Source organism: Silurus aristotelis (assembly GCF_946808225.1).
Source record: "Silurus aristotelis genome assembly, chromosome: 13".
Lineage (NCBI taxonomy): Eukaryota > Metazoa > Chordata > Actinopteri > Siluriformes > Siluridae > Silurus > Silurus aristotelis.
Window position 1 is genome coordinate 21,452,449 of NC_139586.1, and position 14,824 is coordinate 21,467,272.

Genomic DNA, 14,824 nt, shown 5'->3' on the forward strand with positions numbered 1-14,824 from the left:
TCCGTTATACTTTCACCTGAGTAACAGTACAAAACTATTTCCCTGCAAATGTTCTTAAGTATCCAAAGTACTATAATTTATAATGGCTACAATGTTATTTTATCTATTTATATATTTATCTAGAATTTACCTATTATCATTTTTGTTACAAGACTCTTCACTTAATATCAACTTAGTTTATGTGAAAAGACTCTTATGTTATTCTTAGCGCACCAATATATTAACACCACTGATTGATATCTAATAAAATTCGACAGGAGGCGGAGCTGGAGGTAGCAAAGCTGAAGATGTTGAGGTTCTCGTTGGGAGTGACGAGGATGGACAGGATTAGAAATTAGTTTATTAGAGGGACAGCGCATGTAGGAGTTTTAGGGACAAGGTGAGGAAGGTGAGATTGAGATGGTTTGGACATGTGGAGAGGAGGGACATGGGGTATATCGGTAGGAGAAAAGAGGAAGGCCAAGGAGGAGGTTTATGGATGTGGTGAAGGAAAACATGCAAGTGGTTGAGGTGAAAGAGGCAGATGTAGAGGACAGGGGGGTGTGGGGACGGATGATCCGCTGTGGCGACCCCTAATGGGAGAAGCCGAAAGAAGAAGAAGAAGAAGAAGAAGAAGAAAAAGAAGAAGAAGAAGATATCTAATAAAATTATTATGAGCCCCCAAAATGTTTTTTTCAACTAAAAAAAAATCACGGAAATAAGGCTGAGGGTGTTGTGGCAAGTTCGAGTTTTAATCTCAAAATGTTCTGCATGCTGTTGAACTGATGCTAAACTGTATGTTTGTGCTAAGTAGACACCACCAAGCGACAAAGTGTGAGCTCGACCCTGATTGGTGGCTTGCTGCATGTTGAACAGTTAAGTTTTAAACCGCTCATAAATAAAAAGGAACAACTTATTTCACAAAATGTATTTGAGGAAAATATGATCTTTGACTTTTACTTTGTGAAAGTAAAAGTCTCCCCGAATGGAAATACTTCAGTAAAGTACAGATACACGAAAAAGCTACTTAAATATGGTAATGAATTACATTCATTTACTTTGTTACTGTCCACCACTGAATTTCTCTTTTTTAAAATTAATTATGAAATAATTTTAAAACTTTCTTATTGAAACACATTATCAGACACATGGTGGTCTGAGAAAACCTATAAGGTGTTGCTATTAAAATATTAATTATAACAATTTTAAGAACCCATTTTACCTTAACAACAAGGAATGACATGTATTATTCACATTCAAAAATGTTCTATGCTTTCTGAAAAATATGAATTAATACACTGCTTGGACAAAAAATAGCACCAGCTGACTTTTTTTTTTTTTTTTAACCATATGCAGTTCTTTCCACCAACTGTTTCCAGAGAATTGGAGGCACAAAATTGTATAAGATTTCCCTGGATGTGGGAGCATTAAATGTTCCTTTCACTTGAACTAGGAGACCCGAACATGTTTCAGTATGATAAAGCCAAATGAGCTCTATGAAGATATGGTGTACATAGTTTGGAATGGAAGATCTTCAATGGCCTGCTATAGAGCTCTGACCTCAACACTACTTTGGGATGAATTTGAACTCTAACTGCACCTTGATTTTTCTTCCACCTTTGTGAGAACAAATCTACACAACCACACACCAAAATGTGAAATGGGATGTTCAAAAAGCACATAGGAATCTTAAAGCATGGTATCCATAGTTTATCTCATACACAAGTGTTATATTAAATCAAACATTCTTTACAGTGCTGTTGAATTCTCCATTCTGATCATTCTAGAACAGCAGCTCTGACACTAATTGCGGTGCGAGGCAAATCCTGGGTTTGTATTAATACCTCGCTTGAACATTTCTTGAGTAAAAACCTACACACGGACTTGTATTACACACATTGAGATTACTGTATCGACATAAACCGAACGTGTAATTGCTGCTACGGTGAAGTTTTCAGTCAGCGATCCCAGTGTATTACAATTACAGGACTGTCAGATTGCCTCGCGTCAGCTGAGCAACATCGCATTGAAATGTATTTATATTTTTTGATGACGCGACCATGTTTTCTTCTACAAATTTTAATTAAATAAAATCCTATGTACTGTAGCTTAAGTTTGAAGAACGCCTATTGCATGTACACATGAGAACACCATTCCCCCTTCCTTTTTTTTTTTTTTTTTTTTTTTCCTTCACTTCAGTCAGCAATCACTTCACATTTCAATCCGCATATCTTTAATCATGCAGCCTCCAGAAATATATTTATTTTACCACTGTCTGAAGTCAAAGCAACTCCAAAACTCCATAACCTCCTTTATCATTACCATAATTTCTGGACTATTAAACGCACCCAAATAAAAGCCGCACCCACTGAATATTACAAAGATTTTTAGTTTGAACATAAATAAGCCGTACCTGTCTATAAGACGCAGTGTCTACACTGAAACTAATGAACTTTACACAGGCTTTAACGAAAAACAGTGTCTGTTACACGGCTTGTATCTAAACAGTAGCCTACCAAGAAAGTCATTGTTCACTGTCTTCCTCCTTCCTTTCACAACAATTTCTCTCGGGAGTTTATCTTTTGGCATCGTCATGCGTTTAAAAATCACCATCGGTGAAGCTTTTCTCCCGATGCCATGCAGCTCAGAACACAGGTGAAGTGCGTTTTTTTATGCCCGGTTGTTTTCAGCGTGACGAATGATTCGCATTTCCTGTATACAGTTCGAGTGAGCGGCAGGTCAAACGTCAGAGGAACCTCATCCATATTTATGATGTGGTGCGGCCCAATTTAGTGGGATCGCATCTGATTTAATATAAAGAGTTTCATTGGTTTCATTTCACCTGAACCTGTTCGGCAATTTTATTGGTCTAATGTTATTGGGCTCAGTTTTTTGGCTTGAAGTTTGTGAAACCGGGAAAAACCCAGGAAAAATCCAAAAATTTGCCGCTTCGTTGTTTAAGCCACGGGGTTCAAAGCGTGGGGAAAAAGTAGCGGCTTATAGTCCGGAAAATACGGTACATTCTTTTAACATGTTGTGCTATGATTGAAGAAGAATTCTGAATGTTCTGTTTCTATTCTATTCTTCTATATACCATTTCATTCTACTCCATTCCTGTCAAATCTTTTTCGCCTGCTTGTACTCCATTTCTTTCCTTTCAAATCCATTCCAGCTCATTCTATTTTACTCCATTGGATTTAGACTTACATTTATGGAATTTCACAGACGCACTTATTCGGAGCGACTTACAACTGAGCAGTTGAGGGTTAAGGGCCATGCTCAAGGGCCCAGCAGTGGCAGCATGGTGTGGCTGGGATTAGAACTTGTGACCTTTGGCTTTAGAGTCTAATGCCTTAACCACTGAGCTACCACCTCCCCTTGTATATACAGATAAGGCTTTACACACACCACCATTATATCCAGTGATTCATTTATTCTGATTATATGTAAATATATATTTTATCAGACCAACCATCCTTTAGTAGTTTGCATAGGAGTTCCACAAATTGTTATCATTTAAAAGTACATCAAACATGCAGCCATTTTATTCACATTAAGCTTTGATTCAATAAGTGTTAATAGTTGTGATAATTAGAAAATTATTCATATTGTTTTAAACTTAATGCTGTTTTCTTTTCTTTTTTTTGTTTAACTTTTTTTAACTTGCATTTTTATACACATTTTCCTGTGCCAGTCACTGCAAATAAAATTTTTTTTTTCATCAGCATCAGCAGTGAATACCTGACTTGTGGACATTAGGCAGGCAATTTCGAAAAAGGATTCGTCTGAATGTTTTTGTTACAGTTTGCTGCACATTACTCCCGAATCACATAAACATCCACCATCCAGGTGAGTTTAAGCGATTACCGCTGTACGGCTGGCGATATTATTACGCCTCGTCTACTGCTCTAATCCTAAATGGGTAAAAATGCTTTTTTTCCTGTCTTTTTTTTTTTTTTTTTAAGGCCATCGGTTCTGGATGATTGCATCATTTTTCTTGATATTTTAAAATGGGAAATTACAAGCATGGTAAAAAAAAAAAATAAAATCAATAAAAATCAATACTGCACAAGTCTATCGAGGATTTACCATTAGATAGCTAAGTATATTTCTAAAGAGGTACAGAATCGTCGACAAAATTGAAAGATTGGGCAGTGGATCTGTTATACAAGTCTACTAATAGCCCAACAACCTAGATTTAAATATGAATGAAAATGAAGGCACTGGTTACCCTCCAGTAACACATTTACACCAGTATAAAGCTCTGACAACAGCCCAGATGATGCAACTCAATTTTTTCAATTATCATTTGTTCATTGCATGGCTTGAATAAAATCGGCACCATGTTAACACACAGACTCAGTCAGGTATAATGTTTAGAAATGTGCAAGGAGTCTTTGTGTTGTTCGCTGAATTATTAATTACCGTCATGTAATTATTAGTAATGTCACCTTTCACACACAGGGTTAAAGTTACTCGATGGCTAGGGGTTGCCTTAGGCCAGGATCGCTTGACAGCTCATTTTTTCACTCCGCAGACAAACTCTGCCTTTGTTCATGGGCCTAATGTGATGACATCACCTCATGTGAACATGGCCGACACACAGCAGCTTCCAATTATGGAGCAGGGAGCACTGCTTCCTGTGTGTATGTGACATGCGATTTCCTCCCTGAAGACCTGGCTAAGCAATGTGGGTTTGGAAACATTTTACAAACCCGTTTGATTAACCTCCAGGGGAGGATGGATGAAATGTGTGTGTGTGTATGTTGAGTATACACACACACACACACACACACACACACACACACACACAAACACATATACTGTTGTGCAAATTTTGGTTAAGACAGAAATGATGTTTTATCTTGTGACCTGTCATCTACCTCATATATAATAACAAGTAAATAATATTATATTAATACTATAATAATAACTATTAGTTTACTAGTTTTTGCAATTCAAAATGAAGTGTAAACATAATGAGCTTTTGATGTAATTATGAAATTAGGACTTAATTTTCCTCTGGTAAAATCGATTTGGTATTAGATGTGCTATAGTTGCAAACACAATGGCTTTTTTCAAATATTACTAATACAAAGAAAAAATCATAGTCAATAGCTATTCACCTTCCCGAATTACAATAACCAATTTATATGACCTCTATGAAATCTGCAACTATTATGAAAGCTAATGTGGATATAGACTAATTAAATTATCTTTATTTTACTGTAATAAATCAGTAGTCTAGACTCAGACACTGCCTTAATATTAACACTAACACACTCCAAGTGTGAGATCATAATAATATTAAGCTCCATCCATGTAACAGTAACATTAGGCTAACATTAGCTGCTGTCTTATTACACAAATGTAATTTTTTTTTAGCTCTTAGCTTGTCTGAAAGGCATCTTTGCTTCATGTACAAGGATGGCATCATATCATATAGTTTTCCTTTCTTAAAAAAAATAAAAAAAAATAAAAAAATAAATGCTTTTTTTGTCTTTGATTGCTGTTTCTACTGAAAAGGAAAATCGTTGTGCAAAAAGAAAAAGTGCCTCATCGACACGAAGACCACTAAGCAGTGGTGGGCAGTAACAGATTCGTTACTGTTCTTAAATAGCTTTTTGTGTATTTGTACTTTACTGTATAGTTTACGTATTTCCATTTGGGGAGTCTTTTATTTTAACTTCACTACATTTCAAAGTCAAATATCTTACTTTTATCTCAACTACATTTAAAAAAATCATTTGTTCCTTTTTATTTATGAGTGGATAAAAACTTAACTGGTCAAGCACGCAGCAATCCACCAATCAGGGTATCTCTGTTTTGATTGCCGGGTTGGTGGTATTTACTTTGCACGAACATATAGTTTGGCGTCAGTTCAACAGCAAGCAGTGCATTGTAAGATTCCTGACTCTAACTTGCCCCAACACCCGTGTCCTTATTTGCGTGACTTTTTTGAAGTAGTGGAAAATAAGGTTTTGGGCTCATGATTATTTTAATAGATATCAATCAGTGCTTGACTCATTAATATCATTCTATTAATAGATTGGTGTGTTAAGAGTAAAATTTGCATCTTTTCACATAATCTGAGTTGATTAAGTGAAGAGTCTTGTAACAAAAATGATAATAGAACATTATAGCCATAATAAATCATAGTACTTTGGATACTTAAAGAAATTTAAAGGCAAATACTTTTGTACTTTTACTCAGGTGAAATTTTAAAGGGAGCCCTTTATGTTGACTGGAGTAATATATTACCTAGTGTATATCTACTTTAACTCAAGTACATAGTTTGTGTACTTTGTTCACCACTGCTATTTAGTAATAGCTTTTCACCACTGTCAGTTTTTTTCCTCCAAAGGCAAAACAGCCTGGCTTTCAAACGGTCACAGACATCTGATAAATGTTATCCCTGTTTATTCAGAGGATCACTTTTGCCTTGTTGTAATCAAAGGGAAAAATGTGTGTAAATCAAATACATGTTTGTGGTGAAAAAAAATATATGGTGGCAATAGATTACAGAATGAACAATTTGTATTGCATTAATTTACAAAGAAATCATAGTAAATGTATAATGTTTTTATGAGTAACAGTCAATTTTGTCTAGTTCAGCACAATGTTGGTCAACATACCAGTCTGGGTGTTTGATCTGCTGCACATTTCACACTTTTAAACCTTACATTTTATCTAACAAAATGCATTTATTTAGTCTAATTAGTCTGTTCTTGGGTGTTTAACTATGACCGTCAACTATACTTATAAGTCTTATAAGTCGTTACAAATGTACAGTGCATCCGGAAAGTATTTACAGCGCTTCACTTTTTCCACATTTTTTAATGTTATAGCCTTATTCCAAAATGGATGAAATAAATTTATATTTTCTTCAAAATTCTGCAGACAATACAACATAATTACAATGTGAAAGAAGTGTGATTGAAATCTTTGCAAGTTTATTAAAAATAAAAGATAAAAAAAAAAAAAGAAAAAACACATGCAGAAGTATTCACAGCCTTTGCTCAATACTTTGTTAAAGCAACTTTGGCACCAATTGCAGACTCAAATCTTTTTAAGTATCATGCTACAAGCTCGGCACACCTGTTTTTGGGCAGTTTCTCCCATTTTTCTTTTCAGAAGCTCCATCGGGTTGGGGAGGGAGTGTCGGTTACACCGCCATTTTCAGATCTTCCCAGAGATGTTCAATTGGGTTAAAGTCTGGGCTCTGGCTGGGCCACTCAAGGACATTTACAGAGTCGTCCCATAGCCACTCCTTTGTTATCTTGGCTGTGTGCTTAGAGTCGTTGTCCTGTTGGAGAGGAACCGTCGACCCTGTCTGAGGTCCAGAGCGCGCTGGAGCAGGTTTTTAATCAAGGATGTCTCTGTACATTGATGCACTCATCTTTCCCACAATCCTGACTAGTCTCCCAGTTCTTGCCACTGAGAAACATCCCCACAGCATGATGCTGCCACCACCATGCTTCACACTAGGGATGGTATTGGACAGGTTTCCTCCAGACATGATGCTTGGCATTCAGGTCAACGAGTTCAAAAATTTTGTTTCTCATGGTCTGAGAGTCCTTCAGGTGCCTTTTCAGTAAAAGGCACAACTCCAGGCAAGCTGTCATGTGCCTTTTACTGAGGAGTGGCTTCTGTCTGGCCACTCTACCATACAGGCCTGATTGGCGAAGTGCTGCAGAGATGTTTGTTCTTCTGAAAGGTTCTCCTCTCTCCATAGAGAAACTCTGGAGCTCAGAGTGACTATCGGGTTTATTGTCACCTCCCTGACTAAGGCTTTTCTCCCCCGATCGCTCAGTTTGGCCATGTGCCCCGCGCTCTAGGACGAGTCCTGGTGGTTCCAAACTTCTTCCATTAACGATTTAATGAAGGCCGTTGTGCTCATTGGGACCTTCAATGCTGCAAAGATTTTTCTCTACCCTTGCACAGATCTGTGCCCTTGATACAATCCTGTCTCGTAGGTCTATAAACAATTCTTTGGACTTCATGGCTTGATTTGTGCTCCGACATGCATAATTAAATGCGACCTCATATAGACATGTGTGTGTCTTTCCAAATCATGTCCAATCAACTGAATTGACCACAGGTGGACAATAAATTTCATTCTATTTTTGGAATAAGGCTGTAACATAACAAAATGTGGAAAAAGTGAAGCACGTGAAAACCTTCTGGATCCACTGGATTCAAGAGAAAGCGTGAATCCAAGACCTGCAAAAAAATCCAGCTTTTTAGAATTGCACCTCTCTGACCATGAATACACATGGAAGTTGCATTGCAATGCATCCCTCACGCACAGCGTGAGAATAAAAAGCATATGTGCCGGGACACAATCGTGTAACACTGTTTGACAAATGGAATGATGTTAAACAATGCAAAAAAAATATACAAATAATAAGTAAGTGCCTCTCATGATCAACTGTTTAGCTACGCTTCTGGTGAAAGCTGACAGTTTCAATGTGGATGCTGGCAATAAAGAAAAAGAAAAACATTGACAGTCTGGACACATGAAGTTCTATCAACAAAATGACTTCATTTTACTCAATGAATCGTTATTTCTTTTTATGCAATTCTGCTGGAGCTCTAGTTAGTAAATATAGTTAGCTGTAGAATATAGTAAATCCCCCATCTGTCTGTCTGTCTGTCTGTCTGTCTGTCTGTCTGTCTGTCTGTCTGTCTGTCTGTCTGTCTGCCTGCCTGCCTGCCTGTCTGTCTGTCTGTCTGTCTGTCTGTCTGTCTGTCTGTCTGTCTGTCTGTCTGTCTGTCTGTCTAGCTAGCTAGCTGTCTGGCTGTGTATTGAGATTGTATTGGATCATTAGCTTGTATATGTATGCAGGATGACAAATCCAAAACAACACAAAAAACACCCTAAAACACATTACCCATGTTTTAATTGCACTACATGCAATGGGTGAAGGTGCTAATTGTTGGATGAAGCTGTAACATAATTATTGTAGGTTATTGGGAGTGTGATGTAAAAACGCTGTGTAAATTTAATAGAATAAATAAAAAATCAGTGATCTCGAAGAATTACATTTGCAGCATTTAGAGCATTACGCCTTATTCAGAGCAGCTTTCAATCATTCCATTTAAGGATGTGGCTCAAGGATACAGCAGTAGTGATGCTGGTATTTGAACTCACAATCTTCTGATCAGAAGTCCAAAGTCTTTACCACTGAGCTACCACCTTTATTTCCTTCCCTTTCAGTTCCACGGCCCAATTATTGAAACATATTAGACAACAGCCAAGTTTTGCCGTTAGCATCCTAAAAAGAGGAAAATGTATTTTCTTGATTAAATTGAGAAAGAAACCAACGAGGACATGTAATCAGCCGATGTTCAATGTTATATGATTGAGAAACGCACCACAGACTCTAATTGAGGACAATGCTATTAGCATAAACATCTTGAATGTACAGATGTCGAAGTAAAGTAGCTGGACAGACTAAAAGACTAAAGCACTGCTGCATCATGCTGTCTAGACAGAACTAAAGCATGTTTAGATACAGATGAAGAGCGTTTTCACAAACAGGTTGTTAAAGGCATCAAAGATAAGGTATTAAACTGTTATCTAGTGTGAAAATAGTGACATCAGTTTTGTTCACTAACATTTGGGCTTAGGCCAAAAAAGCTCAGTATGTCATTATATCATAATAAAATAAATATTGGATGCTCAAGAAGAAATGATGATTGCTAAAATGATCTGCTTACCTAAGACCTCGGCTGTAGCCATGATCTCACAGGCATACATGGCGGCCATGAGGCGTTGTGGCTTTGCTTGGAAGGCGTACCTGCACGTCTCTTTCATGGAAGCAATGAGCTGACCTGAAAACGGCCCGTAGCAGTCGGCCATGTCTCGATGCCTGCTCTGTGCCTCACCGTCCTCTCCAAGGTCACATTCATTATTTTCTGTCTCCAAAGGCTGCTGAGAAATAGAGTCATCCTGTGAGTCCTTCTGTGCTGTCTGAGAGGGGATTTTCATGTCCCAGGTCTCTAAGGAGAAGCAGACGCCCATCAGCGGCTCCTCACACATGGGGCCTGAAAGTGTAGCCAGCTGGAACCCACTAACGATGCTGTTATCAAAATCACGCAGCGCAGCGCTTTCACTTTTCTCCTGGTCTAAATGGAGAAACTGCCACACCGATGGTCTTTGGTATCCTTCAACACTGTTCAGAAGAATGTTGGGGCCGTAGCGGCGAGGTCCAAAAGCCCAGATCCGATCCACTGCGTTCCTCCACTTGTGGCCCTGAAGATGCTTTTTCAATTCAGCCTTTAATCCACGGATTTCCTCTAAAGTTTTTGAACTAATCTCTGAAGCTTTGCCCTCTCGTGCCAGCAGGCTGAAGTGTTCCATGGTTCGGATGAGCTCTGCATTCTTCTCCAGCAACCAAGTCACCTCATCAGGTAGCGGAATGGCCTGAACTCTGATTGTGGCCATTTTGTTGGGGGTAGTGAGGGTCACCAGGCCATTTGAATCTACCTGAACACCTTCTGGGAGCTTGGTATGCTCCAATTTGGTTTGATGGATCACCGCAACCTTCTGCTGGCGTCCAAGTTCCTCATTAACCATGTCCACTTTCGGGGGACGGATCACAGTCTCACGGAATGGGATGATAGGTGCTGAGGCACTGATCTCAATTTTGGCAAACCTGTGAAAATAATCAAAAATGAAAATCCATTTTAGTTAAAATAAAAAAAAAATTGAACAAGAAATGCAAAGGAAAATACTTTTATGTTCATCTTCCTTTTTTTGGGGTTGAGAGTTGTTTGCAATTCAAATATTTGGCTATATCGTTTTTTTTTTTTTTTTTCATCAATTGAAAGGTTTCACTTGTTACTTTCTTATGTATATTCTCTCTAAATCCTTTTTTCCTTTCCATCATATTGTTGAATCATATTTTGGTATTCTACTATTGCAGTATATGAAAAAATGAAAATACTCCAAATGTGGAAAGTCAGGAGAGGTCTGTGTTCCAATTCTTCCAATCTTTTATCAAAAATGAAACACAATGGATAGGAAATTCATTTGACCGCCTGGGCACAGAATATGTCTTGCCCCACACTCCAGGATTTGATTTTGTATTAGTTTTGTACAGTAACAAAGTGAATGCAATTCGTTACTGTACATGAGTAGCTTTTTCGACGTATATGTACTTTAATCAAGCATTTCCATTTCGGGGGACTTTACTTTAGCTTCGCTACATTGCAAACTCAAATATCCTACTTTTTACTCAACTACATTTAGGGAAAATCAGTTGTTCCTTTTTATTTATGAGTGGGTAAAAACTTAACTGGTCAAGAACGCAGCAAGCCACCAATCAGTGTCGAGCGTGCAATCTGTTTTTAATTTGTTTTGATTGCCGCTTGGTGGTATCTACTTATCACCAACATACAGTTCAGCGTCAGTTCAACAGCAAGCAGAACATTTGGAGATTAATAAATGATGGAACGAACTCCTGACTCGAACTCGCCACAACACCCGTGCCCTTATTTGTGCAATTTCTTTTAAAAAGTGGTTGAAAAGAAGGTTTTGGGCTCATGATATAATTTGAATAGATATTAGTATTTGACTCATTAATATTATCCAATTAATAGATTGGTGTGCTGAGAGTAACAGAGTCTTTTCCCATAAACTGATTAAGTGAAGAGTCTTGTAACAAAAAATGATAATAGAAACATTATAGCCATAATAAATCATAGTACTTAGGATACTTAAGTACATTTGAAGGCAAATACTTTTGTACTTTTTTAATGTGAAATTTTAAAGGAGCACTTTTACTTTTACTGAAGTAATACTTTTTTTCCCACTGTATGTCTACTTTAACTTTACGGTTTATTTAGTTTGTCCATCACTGATCCACTTACACTTGAACTTCCCAATAAACTTAACACATTATATAAATAACCTTATTTAAATACATGTTATATGTATATATTGCTCAAGTAGCCTACATTAAGATTGCATCCTTATATGTTAAAAAAGGAGAACTGGAGAATGTATTAAACACTATTAATATGTAATAATAAACCCTGGAAGACTGTGTCATGAATGGGGCAAAATGAGCATCAACATATATGGTAATCAAAACAATTAATTAATTATTTCATTATGTGCTGGGACTGGAGAACTACCAAAACAAAAAAAAAAAGAGAGAGAGAAAATATTATTTCTGGCCAATAGAAAAGGTTGAACCCTTGTGTAAACCCTGGTAGTGTATGAAAAGCTAATTTACAACTGAGCACTTAGGCTGAACACATTCAAACATCCATTCATCTCGAACGCTTTCTAAATAAACACAAATTGCAAACACAAACACCCAATGACTGCTACAATAAATTATTCTGCTAACCAATGGCAACATCGAGTGGGAAAACAGGGAGGTAACATTTATGCAAGTTCCAATTTTTCTTTTTTATACAATCATATAGACACTTTAATGACAATTACATCACACTGAGTCACTTTAATCTGTACTTCTGTCATACATATCGGTCATATACAGTGAGGAAAATAAGTATTTGAACACCCTGCTATTTTGCAAGTTCTCCCAATTAGAAATCATGGAGGGGTCTGAAATTGTCATCGTAGGTGCATGTCCACTGTGAGAGACATAAAAAAAAAAAAAAAAATCCAGAAATCACAATGTATGATTTTTTACCTATTTATTTGTATGATACAGCTGCAAATAAGTATTTAAACACCTGTCTATCAGCTAGAATTCTGACCCTCAAAGACCTGTTAGTCTGCCTTTAAAATGTCCACCTCCACTACATTTATTATCCTAAATTAGAAGCATCTGTTTGAGGTCATTAGCTGCATAAAGACACCTGTCCACCCCATACAATCAGTAAGAATCCAACTACTAACATGGCCAAGACCAAAGAGCTGTCCAAAGACACTAGAGACAAAATTGTACACCTCCACAAGGCTGGAAAGGGCTACGGGGGAAATTGCCAAGCAGCTTGGTGAAAAAAGGTCCACTGTTGGAGCAATCATTAGAAAATGGAAGAAGCATGACTGTCAATCTCTCTCGGACTGGGGCTCCATGCAAGATCTCATCTCGTGGGGTCTCAATGATCCTAAGGAAGGTGAGAAATCAGCCCAGAACTACATGGGAGGAGCTGGTCAATGACCTGAAAAGAGCTGGGACCACCGTTTCCAAGGTTACTGTTGGTAATACACTAAGACGTCATGGTTTGAAATCATGCATGGCACGGAAGGTTCCCCTGCTTAAATTAGCACATGTCCAGGCACGTCTTAAGTTTGCCAATGACCATTTGGATGATCCAGAGGAGTTATGGGAGAAAGTCATGTGGTCAGATGAGACCAAAATAGAACTTTTGGGTCATAATTCCACTAAACGTGTTTGGAGGAAGAAGAATGATGAGTACCATCCCAAGAACACCATCCCTACTGTAAAGCATGGGGGTGGTAGCATCATGCTTTGGGGGTGTTTTTCTGCACATGGGACAGGGCGACTGCACTGTATTAAGGAGAGGATGACCGGGGCCATGTATTGCGAGATTTTGGGGAACAACCTCCTTCCCTCAGTTAGAGCATTGAAGATGGGTCGAGGCTGGGTCTTCCAACATGACAATGACCTGAAGCACACAGCCAGGATAACCAAGGAGTGGCTCTGTAAGAAGCAGATCAAGGTTCTGGCATGGCCTAGCCAGTCTCCAGACCTACACCCAATATAGAATCTTTGGAGGGAGCTCAAACTCCGTGTTTCTCAGCGACAGGCCAGAAACCTGACTGATCTAGAGAAGATCTGTGTGGAGGAGTGGGCCAAAATCCCTCCTGCAGTGTGTGCAAACCTGGTGAAAAACTACAGGAAACGTTTGACCTCTGTAATTGCAAACAAAGGCTTCTGTACCAAATATTAACATTGACTTTCTCAGGTGTTAAAATACTTATTTGCAGCTGTATCATACAAATAAATAGTTAAAAAATCATACATTGTGATTTCTGGATTTTTTTTTTAGATTATGTCTCTCACAGTGGACATGCACCTACGATGACAATTTCAGACCCCTCCATGATTTCTAAGTGGGAGAACTTGCAAAATAGCAGGGTGTTCAAATACTTATTTTCCTCACTGTATATCCATCCATCATATATATATATATATATATATATATATATATATATATATATATATATATATATATATATATATATATATATATATATACACACCTTTTTGCTAGTGTGTATATATAATATATATTTTTAATCATACTTTGTCAGATTATATTTTATTATATATTTTATTATGGGGTACAGTCGATGCAAAGTATGTAGTCTGAGCCAAGGACATCCTGGATTCACTTACTCATTTACACCTTGAGCTAATTAAGTGTAAACAATCCACCTAAAGACATTTGATTAAAAGATTGAAAATAAAACTGTAAAATCAGGAGGAAACCAAAAAGAGCAAGTGAAACTCTACACAAGAATGAACCCAAGCTCAAGTCTTGGAGCTCTGCCATCATATCACCATTCTGGGAAATTCTTAATGTGTAAATTAGAGGGTGAAAAAGCTGGTGGTGTTACGTTTCCTCCATCTCTTATTTCCATTCCTTGTGCCTTCAGACCTGTCCATCAGGATGATCTCCCAAGCCTTAGAACGTCATTTGGATTTCCATTTTACAATGGCTAGAAATTCTACAGAATTGAACCTGGGTCAGTAGGACAAAATTTCCCTAATTAGCGAACAGAACAGTTGCGTTATGTCATGAACAGTTGGCCAGACTGATTACTTGTTGGTCAATGGGGGCAGAAGGTTGACTGCAATTGCAGTTTTCACCAAAAAAACATCCCATAATTCAG

General features: G+C 37.7%; 1 protein-coding gene across 1 annotated transcript in view; it reads right to left on the reverse strand.

Annotated features, from left to right (window-relative positions):
* efl1 (elongation factor like GTPase 1) overlaps positions 1 to 14,824 on the reverse strand; it is a 158,108-nt gene that overhangs the window by 11,380 nt on the left and 131,904 nt on the right. Inside the window, exon 18 of the mRNA XM_083559045.1 lies at positions 9,703 to 10,640. Within this exon, the coding sequence (XP_083415171.1) occupies positions 9,703 to 10,640 (938 nt within the window). The remainder of the gene's footprint in view (positions 1 to 9,702; positions 10,641 to 14,824) is intronic.